The 27,774-nt window shown below is 49.9% G+C and overlaps 1 protein-coding gene across 1 annotated transcript; it reads left to right on the forward strand.

Moving 5' to 3' along the window:
- The first annotated feature begins 919 nt into the window (after positions 1 to 919).
- On the forward strand, positions 920 to 27,452 carry LOC130474963 (src substrate cortactin-like). The gene is made up of 16 exons (XM_056846653.1): positions 920 to 959; positions 4,282 to 4,365; positions 6,972 to 7,045; positions 11,997 to 12,126; positions 12,472 to 12,582; positions 14,573 to 14,627; positions 15,624 to 15,734; positions 16,419 to 16,529; positions 17,676 to 17,786; positions 19,899 to 19,954; positions 20,156 to 20,225; positions 21,432 to 21,580; positions 21,862 to 21,975; positions 22,383 to 22,725; positions 25,693 to 25,764; positions 27,316 to 27,452. Exons 2-16 carry the CDS (start codon positions 4,282 to 4,284, stop codon positions 27,450 to 27,452), a joined length of 1,728 nt encoding a protein of 575 aa, XP_056702631.1. The 5' UTR covers positions 920 to 959.
- Positions 27,453 to 27,774: the final 322 nt, after the last annotated feature.

Here is a 27,774-nt window from a genome sequence, read left to right on the forward strand (position 1 = left end):
GCCATAGCGGCCGTTTTTCTCCAGGTGATCTGATCTCTATCGGCTGGAGATCAATGAATTAGCAGGAGATCACCTGCTACTACCTGGCAGTTGGCAACCCTAAGTGTGGTGTAGTGGAGAACCGGGTTTGATCCCCCACTCCTCCACATGAGTGGCGGAGACTAATCTGGTGAAATGGATTTGTTTCCCCACTCCTCCACACAAAGCCAGCTGGGTGACCTTGGGCAAGTCACAGCTCTCTTAGAGCTCTCTCACCCCCACCTACCTCACAGGGTGTCTGTTGTGGGGAGGGGAAGGGAAGGGTGATTGTAAGCCGGTTTGGTTCTGCCTTAAGTGGTAGAGAAGTTCGGCATATAAAAACCAGCTCTTCTTCCTGTTGCCTCCTGGCAAGTATGTTTGCCTCCAGGTGCCACAGGCTGCTGGGTGCCCTAAAGCAAATCCATGACTACATTCTCTGTCTCTCTCTGTCCCCCTTTGGATGTGGGGTCTGGCAAGGTGAGGCCTGCCCATGCGCCCCTCTATCCTCTCCAAAGTAGCACCAGAAGCACACTTTCGGTGGTGGAAGCAAAACGTGACACCCCCGGGTTTCCACTCAGCGCTTGCAAAACCCATGCTGTTCTGGCCTAAAAGAATTAATCCTATTAAGAAGGGAGACGTGCGGCAGTCGGCGATCGTGGTCAGGCACTGTGCCGCTGAGGCCGGCTTGCTCGCCTTTGCAACGGGCAAAACGGACAGCCCCCGTGGCACAGCCCGTTCCGCGCCCTGCGAGACCCCCAGGCCTTCCTTTTTCAACCTGGCCCAGCCTTGCGTGAGACACAGGGGTGGTTTTGCTGCGAAGCTCCGCAGAAGGGCTGGCCCACCGGAAGCGAGGGAGTCGGGCGATGCTAAAACAGGAACTTGGGTGCAGCTGGCCCTCGCAGCAGAGACGGGCGTCCGTGGAGTGAGGTTTCCTATCCAAGGTACAACATTGGAAGGGGAGGGCTTTTGTGGTACGGGTTGGAGGGGGGACACGCCTGGCTTGCTTTCTTGGGGGCCTTCCCGAGCGAGGGCGCTGGTAGCTTAGTTGGGGGGAAAGGACAGAAGAAGTGGCTGTTAACGCAGCCGGAAGTGGGGCAGGCCGTTGCAGCAGCCCTGGCCTGGAAGGTACCCTATTGGTACCCTATTGGTAGCTGAGAGCCGAGTCCAAACAGTGAGATGCTGCCACCCTTAACATAGCGCTTGAGCCCTCACATGAACACATGAATCTGCCTTTTACTGAATCACACCCTCGGTCCATCAAGGTCAGTATTGTCTACTCAGACTGGCAGCCGCCCTCCAGGGTCTCAGGCAGAGGTCTTTCACATCCCCTTCTTGCCTGGTCCCTTTAACTGGAGATGCCGGGGATTGAACCTGGGGACTTTCTGCACGCCAGGCAGAGGCTCTACCACTGAGCCACGGCTCTCCAGGGTCTCAGGCTGAGGTCTTTCACATCCCCTACTTGCCTAGTCCTTTTAACTGGAGATGCCGGAATTGAACCTGGGACCTTCTGCATGCCAAGTAGATGCTCTACAAACTGAGCCACAGCCCTTCCCTCTCCACATGCATTCTTGTGGGTTTTGCAGGTGGGGTGAGGGCGGTAGAGCCCCTCAGTTGCACCACAAGCCCCTGTGGCCCATTCCACTTTGGCCCATGTGTGGCAGGCACCCGGGAGGGAAACTACACTGTGGCAGCCTGCCAGAAGGGGAGACGACCCGCTTAGCAAATACCGGGCCTCTCCATTTTCTGAGGAGGGCAGGTGAGCCAAAGTACCTGGATGAGGAGCGTGGCTGAGACTTGCTCCAGTCTGTTCCTCGCCAGAGGATGGGGCTGTGCTCATGCGCAAGGTGCCCCCCCCCCGGTTTCCAGTGCCCCCAGCATGTGAGGCCAATTTGACATGGCCCTCAGCTGGGTGGTTCTTTCCACGCTCTCTGGTTTCAGCATTCACTTCCCCTACAAAGATCTGTTTATTTTAAAAACTTTAAAAGTTACAGAAACTTTCCCCATAGCATGTGGAAATGCATCACCACTTGAAACTGGCCAATGGTTAATGAATGCAATTGAGCCCCCATGGGTCTTGTCTGTGCCCCCCCCCCCATCTTCCCTTCAGGCCTCGCCATGCCCTTCCAGGGCCGTTCTCAAGTTCTTTGCACCTGACTTTGGCTTCTTATCCCTTGTCGATGAGAATATCTTTGTACTGTTGCTCCCCACCCATCCCAATCTCCTGGGATACCTTTTCCTGCAGTGTCTCCCCACAACCTCTGCCAAAGAATAAAAAATTGTGCAGTTCTGCTACTGCGGGACTGAAGTTGAGTTTGTGGTGAGATTCAGCTGCAGGTTGGTGGTCTCGGGACAAACGAGATTGGTGCCTGAAGTCCGCAGCAGAAGAAGACTTGGTTTTTATATGCCGGCTTTCTCTACCACTTATGAGACTCAAACAGGCTTACAATCGCCTTCCCCTCCCCTCCCCACAATAGACACCCTGTGAGGTAGGTGGGGCTGAGAGAGCTCTTAATAGAACTGTGACTACCCCAAGGTCACCCAGCTGGCTTCATGTGGAGGAGTGGGGGAAACCAACCCAGTTCACCAGATCAGAGTCCACTGCTCTTAACCACTACACCACACTGACACTCTACGAACTAAGAGCAAACACTCTCCAACTCCTTGTGTCTTGTCCTTGGATGCGGCATTATTAGGAAATGGGTCAGAGCGTCCCTGTTGTGCACAGAAGAAGGGAGTCCCAGCTTCTTTGCGGCCCCTGGCTCTCCTGCCTAGGAAGCTCCTGCCCTTCAACGGACAGCCAGGCCCCTGAGAAGTTTGGCTTCCTGAAATGTTGCCCTTCGTTTGGAGGGCTTTTAAGGGCTTAGAGGCTGGGCACTTTTCTGATCTCTTACATGTGCTCTCCTTGCTGGTAACTCAGAAGGGGAAGGCTGCCTTTGGTATTTGCTTCCTTTGGGTGGGAAATAGACTTCCCCCTAACAATCACCTTAACTACAGAAATATTCCGGTTTAGCAACTGTGTGGAGTGCAGTAATAAATGCAGAAAAAGGTGGTAAAAGGTGGTATGATTCTATGATCATAGAGTTGGAAGGGACCACCAGGGTCATCTAGTCCAACCCCCTGCACAATGCAGGAAAATCACAACTACCTCCCCCCACACATCTAGTGGCCAAAAAAGGCCAAAAAAAAATCTTCCAGGATCCCTGGCCAATCTGGCCTGCAGGAAAATTGCTTTATGACCCCAAAGTGGAGTTAGGCATGTAAGAACGGGCCACAAGAGCCAAACACTGATGCAACCCTTCTTGCCCTCCCTCTCATGATCTGTCTAAGTTCACAGATTTTCTTTCCTGACATTTCGCCAGCAGCTGTGGCAGGCGTCTTCAGAGGCCTGCCACAGCTGCAGGCGAAACGTCAGGAAAGAAAATACCAAGACCACGGTCACACAGCCCGGATAACCTACAAGAACCAATGAAGTCTGACCGTGAAAGCCTTCGACAATATAATTGCCGGGGGTTTGCTCGCCACCAGCGGGCACCTGGCAACGGACTTCAATGGGGTATAATGCCATAGAGTCCACCTTCCAAAGCAGCCCTTTTCTCCAGGTGAACTGATCCCTTTTCACCTGGAGAAAATGGCCGCCTTGGAAGGTGGACTCTATGGCATTATACCTTGTTGAAGTATCTCTCCTCCCCAAACCCCGACTTCCCCAGGCTCCACCGTTAAAATCTCCAGGTATTTCCCAACCTGGGGCTGGCAACCTTAATTGCCACAATCAGAAGCTGGTACTGGTTTTTGCCGACCTTGCTATCTTTGCCAGTTTGGCACCTGGCGGTGTCTTGGACAGCTAGCCAAGGAAGTCTGCAAGGAGCAGTGGACTGAACTGACTTGAGCAGGGTAGGGGAGAGGAGGCTTGGACACCAGGCTCACACCTTCCAAGAAGTCACTTGCTAGAACCTGGTTTGTTTTCCCTCTGTTGAGCCCCCTGGATCAGAGAAGGCCTGGCTATTTCCCCCATGATCACAGCATCCTTCTTCCACATTCTGATCTCACTCCCTCCTCTTGTTCCAGAGTCCCATTGTACAAATACAACATTTGGCTGCCTGTTTTGATACATGGCTGGTGCCAGAAGCCCATTCATTCTATGTGTGTGTGTGTGTGTGTGTGAGCATTTAGAAAAAGCCCCCAGATTGTCACATGGAGGAGAGGGCATCTACCTCCTAAGAAAGTTGGCTTGACTCTTTGACCCTGTGCTCTCACCTGCTTTAGATGTGGAAGGCTGCCGTGGGCCACAACGTGTCTGTGAAGGTGGAGTCTGAAGGAGATGATTGGGACACAGACCCTGATTTTGTGGTGAGTTTTCTGCTGCTTGAGAGAAGCAGGAAGAAACCAGCCCTCTCGCTTTGTGGTGGGGTTGCCTGTTTCCAAGTGGCAGCTGGAGACCTCCTGCTATTACAACTGATCTCCAGCCGATAAGAGATCAGTTCCCCTGGAGAAAATCGCCGCTTTGGCAACTGGACTCTATGGCGTTGAAGTCCCTCCACTACCCAAACCCCGCCCTCCTCAGGCTCTGCCCCAAAAACCTTCCGCCAATGGCAAAGAGGGACCTGGCAACCCCAGCATTATCAGATATACTTCAGCACACTTGTGTATGATCTCATGATTATTTTGAGAACCAATCAATTATCTATAAAACCATCACATGATAAAGTTATAAAGATTTATGTAAGATGGTGGCTGTCACCTTATCTATAATGTTAGCCTAATTGCTCAGTTATGAATAATATGGGGAAATTAGCGTTCAATAACCGGCAGTGGGCATAACCTAGGGATCGTTAACCAATGTTTACGGGAGTCCAATCCGAGATACAATAGAAAAGACGAAGGCAAATGGGTTTAGTTTAAAGGTTTTTACTTGACCAATCAAATATGTTCACAAGCACACAAATATAATATACACCACACTTATACAGATTCTAAGAGCAAAAAGGGAGGAGAAGAGTGACAGTAGCCAATGTGACAGGTCCCAGACGATGGGAGATACGATGCCTGTCCTGTAGAGGAGATGTCCTGAGTTCCATGGGCTAAAGCACTGAGGAAAAGGGGCAGAGTGGAGGGGTTCCCAGGGAGGGAGAGAGAGGGGATGGGCTGCGCAAAGCCCAACTCACAGAGTAATGGCAGAAAAGCCAAGGGAAGGGAAGACCTAAGGTACCATATGGATCTCGGGGACCTTAGTTATACTATTTTCCAAGGGGGAGGGTGATGGGATTACTCTCGCGGTTCCCAAGCTAAGAAACAAGGTGAAAAAAGGATTAACAATCAGCTGCCGGGGTGGGGAAGTATGATAATTTGGTAGACTATACTGTCTCCATTGATTTGCGCAACCCTGAGGGAATCAGGAGTCTCTCGTTGATGGGTTTTGCTGCTCATACACGGGTTGCTCATCACGATGTCCGGGAAGGCATTCCTTTGCATAGCCGAAGGAATGGTGTTATTTGTTTGTTTTTAATGTTTAGCTAATTAAGTCGATCAGCTCAGAGATTGGGGGGTGGGGAAGCGCTGCTGGTGGTTGCGGGCTGTCAGCTCCCTGCAATATGGCTTCCACTGGAACAGGGGCACTGCGAATGGTGGACTCCCTCTGGTTCACTGGAGGGTTGACCTGGCCTCTGCTCCTTGACTGCCGGCTCACGGGATGACAGAGCACTCCTCTCCAGGCGGCTCTAGGCTTCCCGTTTGCTCTGGAGAGGTGGGGGCACGCATTGACTGGGGTTGCCATGACCAGTCCGGGACACAAGCAGTCCATATCGTAACAATAAAAGGCATCACGCAGACAGCTAATGAAGCTTATGGGGAAGGGCTGTCAAGGGGGTACAGATGAAATTTCTCTGTGTGTGCGTATGTGTGTGCGTGTATTGTGCTTCCTAAAGCATTCTGAGACAGTTATTTGAAATCTGATTTGTTTTAAACCTCATATATTCAGTTGTGTTTGAGAAATGGTAGGAAATCTGATCTTCCTTGTATGTGGTTTTCCAGTATTTATAGGGTTAACTAGTATCTATTTTTACTATCTTGCCTAAAAAAAGAGCTACATCTTTTTCAATACAAGATCATTAGTTCACTGAAGTTTCTGCTTGTTTTGCTAGTACAACACTAAATACAGAACCTCACTTATAATTACTGCACCAGGCAGCTAAGTTACCCTCTCAGCGGGTGTTATCTATAGAGATCTTTCTGAAGCCTTTGTGGCCACTTAGCTAAAGGAAATAATATTCGTACAAGCTAATTGGTACAGGCTTCTTAATGGGATATGGGCAATTATCCTATTACAAAGGGAGTCCCACTGGCATGCCCATTACTCACTGATGACATTGCTAAAGGAAAACTTACATGCATGTAGCAGCAAGACTCAAAAGGGGGGCAGTTCTCCTGAGTTCTCCCAGACATAATGTAACAATTTTAATTACAGCTTCAGTTTTAATTGCCATGATTGTGAAGTGCTCTGAATCTTAAAGAGCATCAGCTGAAGGGAAGGAAGGCTCCACCAAATACAGACGTCCTGAACATTTAGATTTCAGCCTCAATTTGCTTTGGGGACATGCGGGAAAGGGAGAGAGGTTTATCCAATCCACTTAATTCCAGTAATAAAAACCAGGCTTCCTGCTTTGTTATCAGCATTTTTAAAAGGAACAAATTTGGATTTTTGTTGTTGTTAAAGGACATACCTTTCCCTTCTTCTTTAAAATGTTAATAATAGAGGGGACATCTTTGATTATCAGACTTGAGAAGATGTTGAAGGGTTAAATCCTCTCTCCCTTACCTGCACATCCCCCAGGCAGAGTGAGGCAACACAAGCCAGCGGTTTGTATTTTTTGGATGGAAAATGAGGCAGGATCATTCTCTTTCAATCAGCTCCCGGCTTTAAGCATCTCTCTTTCTCTCTCTCTCTCTCTCTCTTGCAGAATGACATCACGGAGAAAGAGCAGAGGTGGGGGGCCAAAACCATCGAAGGCTCCGGCCGCCCCCAGCACATTGAGTGAGTGATTTCTCTCCTTCTTCCCTCCCCACATTACATACCCTTCGATGCTTGTCACATAAAAACAGCTCTTTCCATTTTACATTTTGTCACATGCATGTAGGGTTGCCAACCTCCAGGCGGTGGTTGGAGATCTCCTGCTATTACAGCTGACCTCCAGCTGATAGAGATCAGTTCACCTGGAGAAAGTGGCCGCTTTGGAAGGTGGATTCTATGGCATTATGCCCCACTGAAGTCCCTCCTCTCCTCAAATCATTCCCTCCTCAGGATCCACACCCAAAATTTCCAGCTGTTTCTCAGAGAAGACTGAGAGGGGATATGATAACCATCTTCAAGTACTTGAAGGGCTGTCATATAGAAGATGGTGCCGAGTTGTTTTCTGTTGCCCCAGAAGGTCGGACCAGAACCAACGGGTTGAAATTAAATCAAAGGAGTTTCCATCTAGACATTAGGGAGAATTTTCTAACAGTCAGAGCAGTTCCTCAGTGGAACAGGCTTCCTCGAGAGGTGGTGAGCTCTCCTTTCTGGGAGGTTTTGAAGCAGAGGCTAGATGGCCATCTGTCAGCAATGCTGATTCTTTGAACTTGGGCAGTTCATGGGAGGGGGGGCATCTTGGCAATCTTCTGGGCACGGAGTAGGGGTCACTGGGTGTGTGTGGGGGAGGTAGTTGTGAATGCCCTGCATTGTGCAGGGGGTTGGACTAGATGACCCTGGTGGTCCCTTCCAACTCTATGATTCTATGATTTTAAGACCTGGAGCTGGCAACCCTACATGCATGGGTTGCATAAGACCCTTCACTGTTTAGAGGTGCCTGCCTTGTGTGGGCAACCTCTGTGAGCTTTGGGGGGGGCAGAGCCCGGGAGGGGGAGAGATACTGATGCGGCCAAGTCACTTCCAGGGGATCATCCAGAAGTGGTGGCACCACATCAGCAATGCTCTAGGGCAGGGTTCTCCAGTAGGGTTGCCAGCTCTGGGTTGGGAAATACCTGGAGATTTTGGGGGTGGAGCCTGAGGAGGGTGGGGTTTGGGGAGGGGAGGGACTTCAATGCTATAGAGTCCAATTGCCCAAGCAGCCATTTTCTCCAGGGGAACTGATCTCTGTCGCCTGGAGATCAGTTGTAATAGCAGGAGATCTCCAGCCACCACCTGGAGGTTGCCAACCCTAAGGGTAGCAACCCTACTGTCTTCCTGCCTCCACTGTCTTCCTGTGTCTCATTGAGAAATGGACACCTGAAAGGGGCGCGGGTGCAAATATGTCTGTCTCAGGGCAGAGACCTAGTGGCGACCCGCATTCCTGGGCACCCGGAGTCACCTGCAGCCAGTTCTGCAGCAGCAGCAACCCCTGAGCCGAACTCTGCAATGGATGCTCAGGCTTCTCTCCGGCAGTCACGGCGACACCGCTTCTGACCGGAAAAGGAAGTGGTGTCCCTCACACAGCAGCTTGCCAAATAAGGACTTTCTCAGATCAGCCACAAAAGCTCTGGCAAAGGAGGAGAAGTCGTGATGCACGTACTAGTCAGAATGCATCCCTATTCTCAAACAACTACAAAAGGGGGGGGGACAAATTAAACTCAACCAAAATGTTGAATCCAAACTGAAAAGATTGAGCTAAAAAACACTAAAATTACAAATATCTAAATTTTAATAAGCTCACAGTAAAGTTAAAAGCATAAGGCCTATATCACAGGCGAGTCATTCACAATCAATAAATACATGAAACTCATACACAGTTGATGTGAACCCGTGCAATGACCCAAGTAGGACCAAACACATTTTGGCCTCCAAAAGGCCTTCCTCAGTGGTCAGACATAGAATTGTAGTCTAGTACACATCTTTACAGTATGATATCATAATGCAAGGTAGAAAATACATAAAAGCCCTTCTAGTATTATGAGTCTTCTTGTAAAATTATTTATTCCATGTACACTAGAACATGGCTCCCATGTCCCACCTTGTATTTCATGCCAGGCTTCTAAGGATGTGCATACATCAAGCCGTGTGTTAGGTCAAATGGACCCTCATAATACTAGAAGGGCATTAGAAAGCTCTCCCCATCCAAGACCTGTAAGGGACAATTCTAGGGTCGCCAGCTCCAGGTTGGGAAATACCTGGAGATTTTTGGGGCGGAGCCTGAGGAGGGTGGGATTTGGAGAGGGAGTTATAATGGGGTATAATGCCATAGAGCCCACCTTCCAAGGCAGCCGTTTTCTCCAGGCGAACTGATCTCTATTGGCTGGAGTTCAGTTGTAATCCCAGGAGATCTACAGCTACTCCCTGGAGGTTGGCAGCCTTAGATTATTCTAAAATTACCGAACTGCACAACCATTTGTAAGAGTCTCCTTGTCGGTCTTCTTGTTTCCAAAGGCCAACTTTTGGGTTTCAGTTCTTAATTCAGTTGCTTGTCTCACGTTCGCTGCTTCTTACTTTGATTGTTATCCTTGTTGCTGTTTGCATGAGTTCCCTGATCCACTTCTTGTTTAATCTGTTTCGACTCCTCAGACCAAATTGTACAAACTGCTGGGAAACATGTAGCTGGATTTTTTTTAAAAGGAAATAGCGGGTGGGGCTGAGCCCTAATATGGACTGTGGCCAGAATGCAAGCGAGGGGCGTCCGTGTTAACCTTTCTGTCTGCTCTTTGGTTACCTGCTCTGGAAGGGGGGGGAAAACACATCAAGAGAGTGTACCTATCCAAAGCAGCCATTTTCTCCAGGGGAACTCATCTTACTTGTCTGGAGATCATTTGTAATAGCAGGAGGTCTCCAGGTGCCACCTGGAGGTTGGCAACCCTTCCAATCATGGTTCCATGTGACTGCTGGGAAGATCTCAGGAATTTCCCAGCATCTTCTGCAGTCTGGATTTGAATCACACAGCATCTGTGTGATGCTCTGCCCACCTCTCTCCTTCTTCCCCTCACACATGTTTCCTGCACATGTTTTCTTTTCTTCTTCACTCTCCCTCCCAGAGGCCGCCTGCTCCAGGCGGCTCTCTCACCTTTCCTTTAAAGATAATTCACAGTGGGTAGCCGTGTTAGTTTGTCTGCAGTAGTAGAAAAGAGCAAGAGTCCAGTAGCACCTTAAAGACTCACAAAAATATTACAAGATAAGCCCAGAGAGAATGACAACAGAACACCTCTGGTTGTCACTTATAGCTCCCAACTAAAACCAGTCCAACATATTATTAAGGACCTACAACCAATGCTGGATTGTGACACTTCCCTCGCTGAAGCACTGGGGGGGGGGGCGTCCCTTTCTTGCTTACAGACAGCCGGCTAACCTAAAACAACTTCTCACCCATGATGATAAACTACTTAACAAGAACATGGACTCTGGCACCAAGGCCTGCAACAAACCAAGGTGCCAACTTTGCCCTCATATAGATTCTAGGAACACCATCTCTGGACCCACCAATGTCAGCCATACTATCTCAGGTTCATACTCCTGCTCATCTTCTAATGCGATTTATGCCATCACATGCCAGCAATGCCCTTCCACAATCTACATTGGTCAAACAGGTCAGTCTCTTAGACAAAGATTAAATGGACATAAGTCTGACATCAGAAACCACAATATTCAAAAACCAGTGGGAGAACATTTCACCTTCCAGGACATTCTGTTGCAGATTTAAGAGTAGCAGTTCTCCTACAAAGGAATTTCAAAGGGAGATTGGAAAGAGAAACTGCTGAATTACAGTTGATATTCAAACTAAAGACAATGCATTTACCTGGGCTGAATAAAGACCTTGCATTCATGGCTCATTACCCATGCTGATTTCTCCACACCCATCTCTCCCCTGCACATCACAGACTCTTCTGCATACCACACCTAATCCCATCACGCCTGCTATTCACATTGACATACTGTTAACATTTACATACTAATGCTTGTCTGAATTCACTCTCCTCTACTTAAAGACAGATGGATTCACATTCTAGCTGTATCTGAAGAAGTGAGCTGTGGCTCACGAAAGCTCATACCCTGCCAGAAAATATTTTTGTTAGTCTTTAAGGTGCTACTGGACTCTTGCCCTTTTCTACTTTCCTTTAAAGGAGATTCTTCTCCTGCAGTCTCATTTTCCTCCCTCACTGCTCTTTATTCTATGGGGTGGAGCATGTAAGAGTCCTTATTGTATGGTGGTGCTTCCCCCCATGTGGGGTGCAGGAGTCTGGGGGGTAGGGCTTGATATTGCAGGAACAACTTGGGGAAAGTGTTCACACACACACACATGCACTCCTGTGTTGTGGCCCTGATGAAAAGCCGCCACACATACATAGTCACAACAGCCATCTGCCATTTCTAAAAGCTCTGGAAACCCTCCCTGTAGTTAGGGCTGCCAGCTCTGGGATGAGAAATTCCTGGAGATTTGGGGGTGGAGCCTGTGGAGGTCAGGGATCTCAGCTGGGTGCAACACCATAGAGTTCACCCTCCAGTGGTTCCCAACCTTTTTTTGACCAGGGACCACTAGGACTTTTTTGTTCGGTGCAGGGACCCCAAGGTTCAAAATAAAAATTCTGAGAATTTGAAAATAAACTTTAATCATAACTGTTAGTTAAACATTAAACTTAGAATAATATTTGAATATATATTTTTATAATAGAGAACTTTTAATTGAAAATATTAATTTATTATGGGTTTATAACTTTGTTTCGCGGACCTTAATTTAGTTCTCGCGGACCCCTGGGGGTCCATGGACCCCTGGTTGGGAATCAGTGCTCCAGAGCAACCATTTCCTCCAGGGGAACTGATCTCTGTAGTCTGGAATTCCAGGAGATCTCCAGGCCCCACCTGGAGGTTGGCAGCCCTACCTGCAGAAAAAGTATAATCCCCTCTTTTCTTTTCTGAAGCCCCCAACCATTCCAGAGGGCACCTTGTTTCTTGGGGAGGGGGAGAAACTTGGGTCAGGACATTTCTGCTCTTGCTGCCTTTCCACTCTGGCTGCTTCCCCTCTCTGCAGCATCCACAAGCTGAGGAGCAAAGTCTCTGAAGAACACCAGGTTCTCAAGAAGAAAGAGCTGGAGACGGGGCCCAAAGCGTCCTATGGCTACGGGGGCAAGTTTGGAACTGAGAAAGACCGCATGGACAAGGTGTGGAGGGGCTCTGTGCTGCCAAGGATTGGGGCTGGCGTATGTGTTTGTTAGGGTTGCCAGCTCCGGGTGGGAAATACCTGGAGATTTTTTTGGGGTGGGGCTTGAGGAGGACAGAGTTTGGAGAGGGGAGGGGCTTCAACGCCATAGAGTCCAATTGCCAAAGCGGCCATCTTCTCCAGGGGAACAGTTCTCTGTCGCCTGGAGATCAGTTGTAATAGTGGGAGATCTCAAGCCACCACCTGGAGGTTGGCAGCCCTACTTCAGGAGCCCAGAGCACCCTTTGTCTTATTTGCTTGTTCAGCAAAATGCAGATCCTGATGCCTGTCGTTCTTGCTTTCCCAGAGTGCACTGGGCCATGAGTATGTTGCTGAGGTCGGGATGCACTCGTCTCAGACGGATGCAGCCAAGGGCTTCGGAGGGAAGTACGGGGTGCAGAAGGACCGAGCGGACAAGGTCAGTATCACCTCCTTTCCTGTTGTGCTCCCTTCGGCAGGCTCCTCTGCCTTTCCCCCAGAACAGTGACCACGTTTGACTCAGCGTGGTGTAGTGGTTAAAAGCGATGGTTTGGAGTGGTGGACTCTGATCTGGAGAACCGGATTTGATTCCCCACTCCTCCACATGAGCGATGGAGGCTAATCTGGTGAACTGGGTTGGTTTCCCCACTCCTACACATGGAGCCAGCTGGGTGATCTTGAGCTAGTCACAAGTCTCAGAGCTCTCTCAGCCCCACCTACCTCACAGGGTGTCTGTTGTGGGGAGGGGAAGGGAAGGCATTTGTAAGCTGGTTTGAGTCTCCCTTAAGTGGTAGAGATAGTTGGCATATAAAAACCAACTCTTCTTCTTCTTCTCCTCCAACTCCTCCTCCTCCTTCTCTGGGCACACTAGTGCCCAGACAGCTCACAGCCCTTGTCCAGCAAGCAACCTCCCCCCACCATTCCACAGGCTCTATGGTGCAGAAGAGGTCCTTCTCTTTGAGGGTGGAAAGCAACCACTATACATTTGCAGGAGCTGCAGGCAAAAGACCAAAATACAAGCCCTGGTGGGTCAGACGAGGGAGGGTCTATCTAGCCCAGCATCCCATCTCACAAAGGGGCCAACCAGTTCCTCTGGAGGTCCACCAACAGGGCATAGAAGCTGAGGCCTGCCACTGTTAAGAACATCAGAAGAGCCCTGCTGGATCAGACCAGTGAGGGTCCATCCAGTCCAGCATCCCATCTCACACAGTGGCCAACCAGTTCATCTGGAGGTCCAACAACAGGGCATAGATGTTGCCTCCTGACACCAGTATTCAGAGGTTTGCTGCCGCTGAACGTGGAGGTTCCCTTTAATCATCATAGCTAGCAGCCACTGATAGACCTCTCCTTCACGAATCTGTGTAACCCCCCTTTACAGCCACCTACGCCTGAGACCATCACTGCATTCTCCGGCAGTGAAGCCCACAATGTCATTCCTCATTGATAAAAGAACTCTTGTCTGTTCTGAACCTATTGCCTGTAAACTCCATTGGGTGTCTCCAAGTTCTAGTATTTTGGGAGAGGGAGAAAAAGTTATCTTTGTCAACACTCTGCCTCGTGCATAATTTTATAATCCCCAACCCTCTATCATTTTGGTTGCCCTCTTCTGCAATTTTTCCATCTCTGCATTGGTTACCTCCCTGAGGTCTAGCCTAGAAATGCTAATCTGAATTAGTGGTGTGGATTCACGGACTCGCTTGTGAAGTTTCAAATGTTTATTCTCATTATTATTTTTTAGAGAAAACTGAATATTGACAATGATGGATACTTCTCTTAGCTCGCAGGAAAGCCGTTAATTGTCATCTTTCCTAATGTCAAAACTGAGAAATTACACATTTATGATTGCTAGATCTCGTTCGACAGATATTTGGGAGGGGGTGGATTGTTGTTTTAAATGGTTTGTTCTATTTGTTAATCATTTAAAAGCAGATGGACAGAAACTTATAACTGGAAATATCACAGAAAAAATAAGAGGGGGGAAGAAGAAATGTAGGGTATAAAATTTGGGGTTTGACAAGCCCTGTTTTAGTCCTGATGTATACAACCTTGACAATATATCGACATCAGATTTCGTTGTCTTAACAGTGTGTAACGAAACAGACATTTAAAATCATAATATCAAAATACCTCAGAAGTTCAGGACTGAGTTTGTGGGATGTTGTTTCAAAACTTTGCTCCTGTGGCACCCTGGAGCAGATGCCATGCCGGTCCTTAACAACGTCAAAGCGCAAGAACCAGCATTTGCTCCCATAAACCCTTCATTTTTCTGTCCTCTCCTCCCCTCCCAACTGTCAAAATATAGATTGCAAGCCCTTTGCGGCAGGGTCCTGTCTCTTTTAGCCCTGATGCTCTCTGTGCCATGTGCTTTGTTGCTGCTGCCTAAACAATAGCAACCAGTTGTAACCACTTGCGCTGCTTTCCCTTCTCAGTCAGCGCAGGGCTTCGACTACAAGGGCGAAGTGGAAAAGCACGCCTCGCAGAAAGGTAAGTCCCGAGCGCACCCCAGCTCTGCTTGGGGTCCATCCCTGAGTTTTCCCCTGGGGCGTCCGGCTTCTGTTTTCCTCCCACAGCAGAAGCCTATTCTGCAGCTGTGGCGGCCTTCACCCCCCGCCTGGTCTGTCACTGCGGAGAAGAGGATGCAGCGTTAAGTCAAAAGGCACCATCTTGTGTTCCTCTGTGAACCACAAGGCAACATGGTGCGTGTTGTTAAAGTGCTGCAGGGCTCAGCAGCCCTTGTAGAGAAAGAGAGTTTTCACAAAGACTTTGCCAATGGTGGGCTCAGAAGAAGAAAAGAGAGGTGCTATGGGAAAGTGTGAAATAGGAGCAACGTCAAGGAAATGGGGGGTCCCATCCAGGAGTACTGGAGCCTGTGGGGAGGGGCTGCCTCTCAGTGGCAGAGCATCTGCTTGGCACACAGAAGGTCCCAGGTTCAGTCCACAGCATCTGCAGCTAAAAGGACTAGGTGGTAGGGGGCATGAAAGACCTCTGCCTGAGACCCTGGACAGCTACTGCCCATCTGGGTAGACAATCCTAATCTCAAAGAACCAAGAGTGGGGAGGAGCTGTGTCTCAGTGGCAGAGCCTCTGCTTGCATGCCGAAGGTCCCAGGCTCAACCCCTGGCATCTCCAGTTGAAAGAACCAGGCAGTAGGTGGTGTGAAAGACCCCTGCCTGAGACCCTGGAGAGCCACTGCCAGTCTGAGTAGGCAAGACTGACTTTGAGGGTCCAAGGGTCTGATTCAGTAGAAGGTAGCTTCATTTGTGTTCATATGTGTGTGAATGAGTATGGGATACCTCTGTGCTCAGATTCTTTGTGGAGAGTAGTGTGTAACTTGCAGTGTCTCACCCAGTATCACGTTTTCATCCACTATGACATTTTGGGGTCAGACAATGAGAGCAGGGGTGGTGGGTGGTATGGTTAGCACATTGCCCCGAGCCCTGTGCACATCTGCCTGAAACATGCTGGCTCTTCCTCTTTGCAGATTATGCGGTGGGCTTTGGTGGGAAGTTTGGCGTGCAGAAGGACCGTCAGGACAAATCTGCCTTGAGCTGGGCACACAAAGAGGAGGTGGCGCCCCATGAGTCTCAGACAGGTGGGTGTCCTCTCTCCTCCCTGTTGGAGATGGACACATTGTGGGGTGTGTCTGTGTGTGGGCAACACCTGGAACAAGAGAGCAAGAGCTGTACGAATACCACATCTCCCTGCCCTTCACATTAGGCCCATCACTTAGTGGTAGAGCACCTGCTTTTGATTCCAAAGGTCCCAAATTCAAATTGGGTAGAATTGCCAACCTCCAAGTGGGGCCTGGAGAGTTCCTGAAATTACAACTAATCTCCAGGCTAGGGAGATGAATTCCCCAGGAGAAAGATGGCTGCTTTGTAGGGTGGACTATAAGTAATTATACCCACTGAGTTACCTTCCCTCTCCAAACCCCACCCTCCCCAGGCTGCACCCCCAGATCTCCAGGAATTTCCCACAAGAAAGCACCCATCTTCCAAAGAAAACATTGTGCCTTCAATCCCAGTTAAAATATAAGCGAGGGGGTGGGCTTCAAGATTGTGCACATGGGGGACAGGGGGAGTTGTCAGCAGTGAGAAGCAAATGGGGGATTCTGGGAGTACCAGGGCATCTGGGAGACTCTGGTGTGCATCCGGCACAGTCTCACCCAACAGCAAAGTTCAATCCACTATGCAATTTTTGGGTCAGACAATGAGAGCAGGGGTGATGGCGTCCTGTGCACATCTGTCTGAAACATGCTGGCTCTTCCTCTTTGCAGATTATGCAGTGGGCTTTGGTGGGAAGTTTGGCGTGCAGAAGGACCGTCAGGACAAATCTGCCTTGGGCTGGGCGCACAAAGAGGAGGTGGTGCCCCATGAGTCCCAGACAGGTGGGTGTCCACTGTCTTCCTGGTTGGAGAAGCATATGGGGTGTGTATATGGAAAAAGAGAGTGAGAGCAGTGTGAATATCTCCCCATCCTTCACTTTAGGCCCAGGGCTCACCTGCTTTGGGTTCCAAAGTTACCAAATTCAATCTCAGGTAGGCTTTCCAATTTCCACAGGGGGCCTGGAGAGCCTCATGGAATTACAGCTAATCTCCAGACAACAGAGATCAGTTCCCCTGAAGAAAATGGCATTTTTGTAGGGTGGACTGTATGTAATTCTACCCTGCTGAGCTGCCTCCCCTTCCCAAACCCCGTCCTCTTGAGGATCCACCCTCCAATCTCCAGGAATTTCCCAAACAGAGTTGACAACCATAATCTCAAGCAGAGATTAAGTGCTCATGTAAGTGGGATCTCTTTTTTGTGAAGATTTCTGTCTGTCCACAATTAGAGCCCTTCTGTTTTGGTAAACTGGGGGAGGGGATCATGTAAGCCAGGGGTGGGGAACGTCAGGCCCGAGGGATGCTTAAGGCCCACAAAATCATTTGGTCTGGCCCTTTGTGGGTCCTGGCAGATCTCTAGCTCAGAAGGATCTAAAATGGCGATCCGCCCCCTCCCGTGGACAGGAATAGCCTCTATTCAAGGCGGATGTGAGTTTGTTTTGCTGAGAAAAGGAAACTTTTCTCCCCCTTGAAGAAGAGTCGTTAGCTATGGAGCTGCTAGACTGCGTCTTGTGTTTGCTGCCCTGCTTGAATCTCTCGGGCCCAGCTGGGAACGGCAGAGCTCAAAAGTGAGTTGCTCTATGTTGCAGACACTCAGAGCCGTATCCCGTCATGCCTTTTGGCTAAATGTTTGACCAAATATAGCAGGCTAATTTTAAAGCTGATAATTTTGTATGGCCCGCGAACGATGTTATAAATATAAAAATGGCCCTGGGCAGAAAAAAGGTTCCCCACCCCTGATGTAAGCAGTGGCAAAATTCATGCCAGAGCATCTTGATGCCTGTGGTGTGTCTCACCCAACAGCAGAGTTTAATCCACCATTAAACATTTAGGTCAGACAACGAGAGCAGGGGTGATGGGTGGTATGGTGGGCACATTGCCTATTGCCCTGTGCACATCTGCCTGAAACATGCTGGCTCTTCCTCTTTGCAGATTATGCGGTGGGCTTTGGTGGGAAGTTTGGTGTGCAGAAGGACCGTCAGGACAAATCTGCCTTGAGCTGGGCACACAAAGAGGAGGTGGTGCCCCACGAGTCCCAGACAGGTGGGTGTCCCCTTTCCTCCCTGTTGGAGTCGGATACAGTGTGTGTCTGTGTGTGAGGGGTGCACCTGGGTAAAGACAGTGAGAGGAGTGTGACTATCATGTATCCCGGCTCTTCACTTTACACCCTGCCCTGGATTCCAAAGGTCCTGGGAACAGAAATCCTCAGTGATTCCAGTTAAAGAATCCTTAGCAATAGGGCTGGGAATCAAAGGCCTAACAGAGGAGGAGAAGGAGAGTTGGTTTTTATATGCCGACTTTCTCTACCACTTAAAGAAGAATCAAACCAGCTTACAATCACCTTCTCTTCCCCCCAAAAGACACCCTGTGAGGGTGGTGGGGCTGAGAGAGCTCTAAGAGAGCTGTGACTAGCCCAAGGTCACCCAGCTGGCTTTGTGTGGAGGAGTGGGGAAACCAACCCGGTTCATCAGATTAGCCTCCACTGCTCTTGTGGAGGAGTGGGGAATCGATCCCAGTTCTCCAGATTAGAGTCCACTACTCCAAACCACCACTCTTAACCACTGCACCTTGCTGGCTCCAGTGATGGAGCAGAAGTGTTGTGGAGACAGTCAAAGGTGGCAAGCAGGACAGAGGATAACAGAGAGAAGAGGGGGGACTTCAGCACCTGGAGAGCTCCCAGGGATCATAGATATTGTTCCAGAGCAGTCTATGGCTGGCCAATCTCAAGTATGAACAGGAAGGCTCTTCAAGGGGCCCAGACCTGGCATGCATCCTTGTGATTGGACACTGCTGAATATTCTCTAGGTGTGCCTTCTGCCATCTCATAAGGGGAGCATCTGAAGAGCAAGGTGATCGTTTTTTGGGGGAAAGGATTCAGTCTTTGTGAACTCTAATGTGTTGATCTCAGTCAGACCCTGAATCCTCTTTTCAAAGGCAGTCCCAGCTTGTGGATTGTTCTTCCCTTGCTTTGTGCATCAGTCCCATCTTGGGCTATACAAGATCTCTGGGGCAAGTTGTTTCACCTCTGTCACAGTTCAAGGTGTTCAGGGACTGGGTCACTAGAGTGCCCAATTTCTACTCCAAGCCATGTTTCCTCTGCCACTGCCAAATCCACTTACACTTACCAAATTTGGACTATGTTGTGAGCATGTCTGTCTGCCGCATCACATAACCAGCGATGACATTTATACTCTCAACCAGTGTGTCAATGAGATCACGTGATCTGGTTCTCATGGGTCCTGCCTTGCATACCAAAATGCAGTTCATCCATGTTTTAGCTCCTTGAGTGGTTAATTTGTAGCACGTTGTACTTGTACAGCACATCTAGTTGTGCACTGAATGCCATTCAACAAACTGCTACTTCATACACTCAGGTGCATTTGGGTTGACTCTGCATTCAATGGGGGTCCCTCCTTGTAGCAGCTGATATGATACTGACCCAGTGGGACTTGCCGCTGTTGCCTGGGTGGTCTGGAAGGATCCTGAAGCTGAGCCTGTTGAGGGCAATCTGTAGAATCTTGGATTTTTAGAGTTGGGAGGGACCTCCAGGGTCACCTAGTCCAACCCCCTGCACAATGCAGAAAATTCACAACTACCTCCCCCACACACCCCCAGTGACCCATACTTCATGCCCAGAAGATGGCCAAGATGCCCTCCGTCTCATGATCTGCCTAAGGTCATAGAATCAGCATTGCTGACAGATGGCCATTTAACCTCTGCTTAAAACCTCCAGGGAAGGAGAGCTTACCACCTCCCGAGGAAGCCTGTTCCACTGAGGAACAGCTCTGTTAGAAAATTCTTCCTAATGTCTAGATGGAAATTCTTTTGATTTAATTTCAAATCCGGTCCGTTGGTTCCGGTCCGACCTTCTTGGGCAACAGAAAACAACTTGGCACCATCCTCTGTATAACAGCCCTTCAAGTACTTAAAAATGGTTATTAGATCCCCTCTCAGTCTTCTTCTCTCCAGGCTAAACATACCCAGCTCCTTCAACCTTTCCTCATAGGACTTGGTCTCCAGACCCCTCACCATCTTTGTTGCCCTCCTCTGGACACGTTCCAGCTTGTCTACATCCTTCTTAAATTGCGGAGCCCAAAACTGAACACAATGCCCTAGGTCATGCATCCCATAACGGAGTCCTCATTTGCTTCTCAGATTATGCCAAGGGCTTTGGAGGCCGCTATGGGGTGCAGAAGGATAGAGTGGACAAGGTAAGCTTTGAGCTACGATGTGGGGGGAGGGTGGTTGGGTGGGTAAATGAGAATAGGTAGATGATCAACGTCAATTGATCTTGTGAATACCCTTACACAAGGTAAGGAAGGCTAGTTACTGGGGGGGGGGTCTTCGGTGCCCTTGTGGTGAGGTCCCAGCATGCTGTAGAATCTCTCCCATCCGTTGGCTTCTCTTTGCAGAGCGCTGCAGGCTTCAGCGAGATGGAAGCCCCGACTTCCTCGTATGAGAAGACCAAGCCTGTGGAGGCTGGTGAGTCTTTTCCCACATGAACTTGGCAAAATTTGTGAGTGGATGCATTGTGGGATATCAGGTGAAATTCACCAGTTGCAGTTCCCATGAGGAGCCATCAGTTACACAAATAACCAGGGTTGCCAACCTCCAAGTGGTGGAGAAAACAGACACCACTGTACTGGTATCGGGAGATTAGGAAGTCAGTACAGGAGCGAAAAACACATATAGATGCAAAGACTGTTTATATGCTACTGTGTCTAATATAATACGCACTCATAAATACACAAAGTGAACAACACATACAATCATATCAAGCACAAACATACAGAACCATCTCAAGGATGATGGTAACCAGGAACAGTTCAATTCAAAAGTGCAATGTCTCTCAAAGTATACACATCAATCTTCTGTATTCTGTATTCGTCTCATGCAGGTAAGTGAGCAGATATAACAGGTACTTAATATTCAAGGAGGAATAACTTCATGGAGTGGTGAAGTGGGCAGCCGAAAGACATGGCTTTTACACCTCATCTCCTGAATGGCCTTCTCCTTGAGGCATGCCTGGTGATAAAGTTGCCCACCTCAAGCTGGGGCTTAGAGATCTCCCAGAAGTACAACTGATCTCCAGATGACCAAGATCAGCTCCCCTGGAGAAAATGGCTGCTTTGTAGGGCGGATGCTATGGCATTATACCCAACTGGCATCCCTCCACAAACCCCAACCCCGCCCTCCCCAGACTCCCATCTCCAAGTATTTCCCAACCTGGAGTTGGCAGCCTTACCTGCTCTCTACATTACCATCCTTTAGGCAGCAGGTCAAAATATTTCTTTTTCACCCAGCTTTTGGGGATGGTTCCATCTTTTTAAAGCTGTTTTTGTGGCCTGCTTCTAGCCTGAGGACTTTTCAATGAATGTCACCGTCAGTTGCTGAGTGTCGTTTTATGCTGTTTTGATGCCTCTGTCTTGTTTTTATGCTGCCATTTTATCATTTTATGACGCTGTTTTACTTTGGGATCCGGCCTGGAGCAGATCTTTGGAGAAGCGGCAGAGAGATTTCCTAAAGAAATCACACATTCTTGGGAACCTGAAAGCTGAGAGGTGGCTGCCTGATTGTAGTAACATCTCCCTGGGAGTCAACCAACCCGTCTCTTGGCTTTGGGGAGGGGCAAAGAGGGGGTGTTCCCACCTTTCATTTCCTCTCAGTGATTCCCCCCTCCCCACTTAGCTTCTGGAGGGGCCGGCAGCCTGAAGCAGCGCTTTGAGAACATGGCCAAGTCAGCCGACGAAGAGAACCGGAAGCGGGCGGAGGAGGAGCGAATGCGCCGCCAAGCCAGGGAGCAGCAGGAGCGGCAGGTGGCTCAGGAGCAGCAGAAGGTGAGGGGGTGGAGCCTCGGGAAGCCCCCCAATTGCAAAGGTTGCCAGGTCCCTCTTCACCACTGGCGGGAGGTTTTTGGGGCGGGGTTTGGGGAGGGGAGGGTCTTCAACGCTATAGAGTCCAATGGCCAAAGCGGCCATTTTTTCCAGGGGAACTGATCTCTGTCAGCAGGGGATCTCCAGATAGTACCTGGAGGTTGGCAAGCCTACTAACAGCCCAAATAGCAGGAGGATTAGTGTGAAGAAATCCCATGCACAGCTGCGTCTCTTTCTTCCCTAAGGTAACCCAGGAGAGCAAAGAGCCAGTCTACAAATTTCCAGGGCAGGAGCCCTCACCAGGGCCTATTGAGGTGTGCCAAAAGGCCAGCTTGCCACCTGTGCCAGCAGTACACCAGGTAGGAAGAAGGCTGCCCGACTGTCCAAGCAGCCTGTGCTTGAGAAAGCAATATTTTGGGGGGTGCAAATGGAGCAGCTCCATCCAACAGGCGCATGACGCAATCCCTTGCAAAGGCTCAGAAGATGCTGGGCCAGGACTCTTCGAGGCCCCTTCCGGGACCACAGCCCTTAGGGTTGCCATGTCCCTCTTCACTACTGGTGGGAGGCTTTGGGGGCGAAGCCTGAGGAGGGCAGGGTTTGGGGAGGGGGGACTTCAATGTGTCCAATTGCCCAAGGGGCCATTTTCTCCAGGGGAACTGATCTCTATCGGCTGGAGACCAGTTGTAATAGTGGGAGATCTCCAGCTAGTACCTGGAGGTTGGCAACCGTACTGTGACCCCTTGGCTGTTCTTTGTCTGATGTTCAGGGGGCAGCAGCGGAGGAAGAGGACCAGCCTCCCGCCCTTCCCCCACGCAATCTGGATTTGGACGAAGGTGCCCACGGGCTGGCCAGACCCCCACCTGTGCAGCCCCCTCCCTCCCCTGAGAGTGCAGATGGTGGCAATGATTATGAGGACGTCTCTGTGGCCCCAAGCCACTGGGAGGAACCTCCAGGCGTCAAGGAGGAGGATGGCGAGGGGGACTATGAAGATATGCCGGGGCCCTTGAGGGACGAGGAGCCCATCTACGAAGACTCTACCGACCAGGGCCAGGACTATGAGGAGATCCCAGACTGGAAGTCGGGCAGCTGTGTGGTAGTGCCCCCTACAGGTGAGGAGAGGGGAAGCGAAGCATTGATGGGGGGTCGGTCTGCTAATTATGTATAGAAATATATTATTTTAAGCCGTTGATATCTGTTTTAAAACCATTAAAATTATATTAAAAGAAAGCACAAATGGCAACTTTATCAACCTGAATAAGTTACCATTTGTGCTTTCTTTTAGTATAATTTTTAATGTTTTTAAAATAGATATCAGCGCCTTAAAAATAAATGTATCTCTGTACAACTAAAACCACATTCCAAACACGTTTTGGCCCCCTGGCCTTCATCAGTGGTCTAATAACATCACTTATAATGCACATCAATACATAATTGTATTATGTATTGGGACACATGCCCGCCCTCTACCAGAGCGCCTACCCCCTGCCCGACCCCCGGCACTCCCACTGCATCTCAGTTGGTGAGTTGCCTGCTTCTGGGAGGCGGGGGGAGGGCACCTTCTAGGGAAAGGGGGGCTTGATCCTGGGGGGAGCGCACGGGCTCCTGGCGGCAGCCGGTGGAGCAGGCTTCCGTGGAGCTCCCCACGGATGGAAACAAACAGAACTTACTTCCAAGTCAATGAGCTAAGGGCTGGGCGTAGGGAGTATCCTTGGGTTGGTCTGTGGAGGGGCTGTGGCTCAGTGGTAGAGCCTCTGCTTGGCATGCAGAGGGTCCCGGGTTCAGTCCCCAGCATCTCCAGTTAGGGGGACCGGGCGGGTGGGTGATGTGGGGGACCTCTGCCTGAGGCTCTGGAGAGCCGCTGCCGGTCTGAGTAGACAATGCTGACTTTGATGGACCAGGGGTCTGATTCAGTAGAAGGCAGATTCATGTGTGTTCATAATTTTAACTCTATGATTCTATTCTATGATTCTATAATAAAACATTTATAACAGTATTATAGCAGAATAATAACAACAACAACCCTGGTATGTATGTAAGGATGTATTCCAGTTTGTGCCCTATATATTCTAGAAAATTTATAAAATTAAAGAGCCAACTGCCATGGAATACTTTCTGCTTGTTCTTTTCTGGGCTGTGTTACCCTTACGTACAAGGTGTGCATACCAGTATATACCAGATACTGCTAGGCACATCCTTTTGTTTTTTGGGTCAGTTTGCCCACCAGGTTGGGAAATTCCTGGAGATGTTGGGGGGGGTGGAGTCTGGGGAGAGCGAGGCTTGGGGAGGAGAGGAACCTCAGCAGGGTATAATGCCGTGGAGCCCACTTTCCAAAGGAGCCATGTTCTCCAGGAGAACTGATCGCTATAGTCTGGAGATCAGTTGCAATTCTGGGAGATTTCCAGGCCCCACCTGCAGGTTGGCAAACCTAATGGGGGCCAAGCAGAGGCTCCTATTCTAACCGCAATCAAAGTCTGAGGCTATTTTCATTCAGATTCATTTACTGATACAGAAAATGCCATTAATTCATATCAGTTACAGAATTAAAATCGGAGAATATACAGTAACTAAAACTATAGGCTATTGGCATTTCGACAACTCGTCTCAGACTGAACGACCCTTAGGTAGGCCCATTGCTAGAGCTACGCTGGTTTGGCTGCCCAGGATAGCCGTGATTCTCCCCTGGACTGAATGATGGAAAGTATAGGTAATAAATGAGATGACTTTATAATGTATTAGACACAGGACCGAGACTCACGTCTTGAAAAGGTTATTTCTTTAAACTATTTATCTTGATTCACTGAATTCACCACTTGCCCGAATAGCCAGGAAAGTACAAGAATAAATAGCGACCCTCATACTAGCAAAGCCCATATGAGCGAGACAGCAGCAAATGCCAAAGAAATAAATGAATAAATAAATAATCAAAAAGTTAAAGTCGATCAGCAGCAAGTCAGATGAGCACCAACGCTGGAGAGCACACAGTAGTCACTTGAGGGCCACTGGTGTGTGTGGTTCCCCCAGAGGACCAGTAAATGGACCAGAGAAGTGTGAAGTGGGGGCTGTTGGACATTCATAGCCTAGATTGCATCTGGGCCTCAGGAGGTGGGGCCAGGAGGAGAGTAAAATCTTCCTGGAAGCACCTGGATATCACCACTGGAGTCCCAGATCGAAGGTGAGACTGACTGTACATCATAGAATCATAGAGTTGGAAGGGTCCATAGAGGGCAACTAGTCCAACCCCCTGCTCAATGCAGGATCAGCCTAGAGCATCCCTGAAAAGTGCTTGTCCAGCCTCTGCTTGAAGACTGCCAGTGAGGGGGGGCTCACCACCTCCCTAGGAAGCCCATTCCACTGTTGAACTACACTCACTGTAAATCCCCCCCCCCCAATATCCATCTGGTACCTTTCTGCCTGCAATTTAAACCCACGATTGTGAGTCCTGTCCTCTGCTGCCAACAGGAATAGCTCCCTGCCCTCCTCTAAGTGACAGCCCTTCAGGTACTTAAAGAGAACAATCATGTCCTCCCTCAACCTCCTCTTCTCCAGACTGAACATTCCCAACTTCCTCAGCTTTTCCTCGCAGGGCTTGGTCTCCAGGCCCCCAGTCCTCCTCGTCGCTCTCCTCTGCACCTGCTCCATTCTGTCCATGTCCTTTTTGAAGGGAGGCCTCTAGATCTGCACACAATACTCCAGGTGCATCCTGACCAATGCAGTGTACAGCGGGACTATGACATCTTGCAATTTGGATGTGATGCCTCTGTTGGTGCACCCTAAGATCGCATTAGCCTTTTTTTTTTTGTCGCTGCATCACACTGGCTGCTCATATTTAACTTACGGTCCACCCATACCCCAAGATCTTGTTCACGCACACTGTTACCCAGAAATGTATCCCCCATCCTCTATGCATGTCCCTCATTTCTGTTACCCAGCTGTAGAACTCTGCACTTGTCCTTGTTGAATTGCATCTTGTTCTCATCCACCCACTTCCCCATCCCACCAGGAACCTGCCATTAGGTAGGGCCATTCCTGCAGGGTCACCCACTTCCCAATCCCCTTCTTGGCTTCTTTTCCTGCAGGAAGTGGAGGACCTGTGTGCCAGGTGGGCGAGACGGGCCTGTCAGCTGTGGCCCTCTATGATTACCAGGGAGGTGAGTCAATCGTTTGGGGTGTTCATGGAGCTTGAATAAAGATTTGGGGACATGGTTAAGGATGGGCAGGTCAGTGGAGCCAGGAGAGAGGTGGCAACAGTCATGGAGAGTCAAGGCGAGTGGAGGAGGTGGGATCCAAATCCCTGGATGTGCATAAAATGATTGCAAACCAAAAGGCTCTAGGAAAGGGGGTATTCCTGTTTCTGAAGATTCCACTTCCAGCTGTGATGTCCTGGGTCACAACTAGGGTTGCCAACTCTGTGTTGGAAAATTCCAGGACATATGGGGGTAGAGCCTGGGGAGAACAAGGTGTGGGGAGGAGAGAGACCTTAGAGGGGTATCATGCCACAGAGTCTGCCCTCCAAAGCAGCCACTTTCTCTAGGGGAATCGATCTCTGTTGCCTGGAGATCAGTGGCCATTCCAGATCTCCAGGCCCCACCTGGAGGTTGTCATCCGTAACCACGATTCACATAGTTCCCAAGGGTCTCCTGACCCTTGCAAGGATTAAGCAGGACAGCAGAGGTGGCAGCGGTAAGGAGCAGTTGGAGATATGTTTTGGATTCTGGGGTTGGTGGAGACATCTGCGAGGCATGGCCCATCTCAATTAACCAGGATTGCCAGGCAGTGCCTGGCAGCCTGTGAGAATAGGGTTGCCAGGTCCCTTTTTGCCACAGGCAGGAGGTTTTTGGGGTGGAGCCTAAGGAGGGCGGGGTTTGGGGAAGGGAGGGACTTCAATGCCATAGAGTCCAATTGCCTAACTGGCCATTTTCTCCAGGGGAACTGATCTCTATCGGCTAGAGATCAGTTGTAATAGCAGGAGATCTCCAGGTAGTACCTGGAGGTTGGCAACCCTGGGCGAGAAGGTTGTGGGGAGTGGCAGTGTCCTGCGAGAAAAAGTAAAAAGTGAAACAAGGCCTGGGCTACTTACCAGAACATCTGACCATAGAATTCCATGTGATTCCTAGAGCTACCCAGAAGTGACAAGGGGAGCCTAGCTATTGCCAGAGATTCTACAGTAAGATTAAGATTCCCCCCAGCATGATCCCCCCCCCCCAGTTTGGCTCTGGTTTCCACCCGCCGCTCAGCTGAGCATCGGCAGGCCATGCCAGCAATCGGCTGGAGCTCTCCCTCCATTAATGGACAAATGGGGATCCTACCATGAACCCCACTGGAGCTTGTAACTCTGCTAAGGAAAGCATGGCATTGCTGACACTCCCCTCCACTCCAGCGTGGTGTAGTGGTTAAGAGCGGTGGTTTGGAGCAGTAGATTCTGATCTGGAGAACTGGGCTTGATTCCCCACTCCTCCACATGAGCGGCGGAAGCTAATCTGGTGAACTGGGTTGGTTTCCCCACTCCTACTCGCAAAGCCAGCTGGGTGACCTTGGGCTAGTCACACTCTCTCAGCCCCACCTACCTCACAGGGTGTCTGTTGTGGGGAGAGGAAGGGAAGGTGATTGTGAGCTGGTTTGTTTCTTCCTTAAGTGGTGGAGAAAGTTCGGCATATAAAAACCAACTCCTCTTCCTCTTCCTCTTCCTCTTCCTCCTCCAGATGGGGACGATGAGATCTCCTTCGACCCCGGCGACACCATCACACACATCGAGCAGGTGGACGAGGGCTGGTGGCGTGGGCGCTGCCGTGGCGCTGTGGGCCTTTTTCCAGCCAATTACGTGGAGCTCCTGCAGTGAGACCCACCCCGTCTGCTCCCAGCTGCCCCCATGACACCGGCCCCAATCCTTTGTGGGTGGGGGACAGGAGAACGGGGTGTGGCTTCCCTAGCCCTCTTTTTACGATTGAGCTCCAGGTATGGGGATCTAATGCTTTGTTTCCCATGGTGCAGCAGGTTGGAAATAGAGCCCACGGAGCTCCTGCCGCTCCAAGCCTGGGGCAATTTTCTGAGCTTTGCAGTCTGCATCATGATCTCTCCAGCTCTTGGCACTGGATGTCCCCGGAAACTCCTTTTGTGGCCACCACAGAGAGCCAGCGTGGTGTAGTGGTTAGGAGCAGCAG

Source organism: Euleptes europaea, chromosome 3 (assembly GCF_029931775.1).
Source record: "Euleptes europaea isolate rEulEur1 chromosome 3, rEulEur1.hap1, whole genome shotgun sequence".
Taxonomy (NCBI): domain Eukaryota; kingdom Metazoa; phylum Chordata; class Lepidosauria; order Squamata; family Sphaerodactylidae; genus Euleptes; species Euleptes europaea.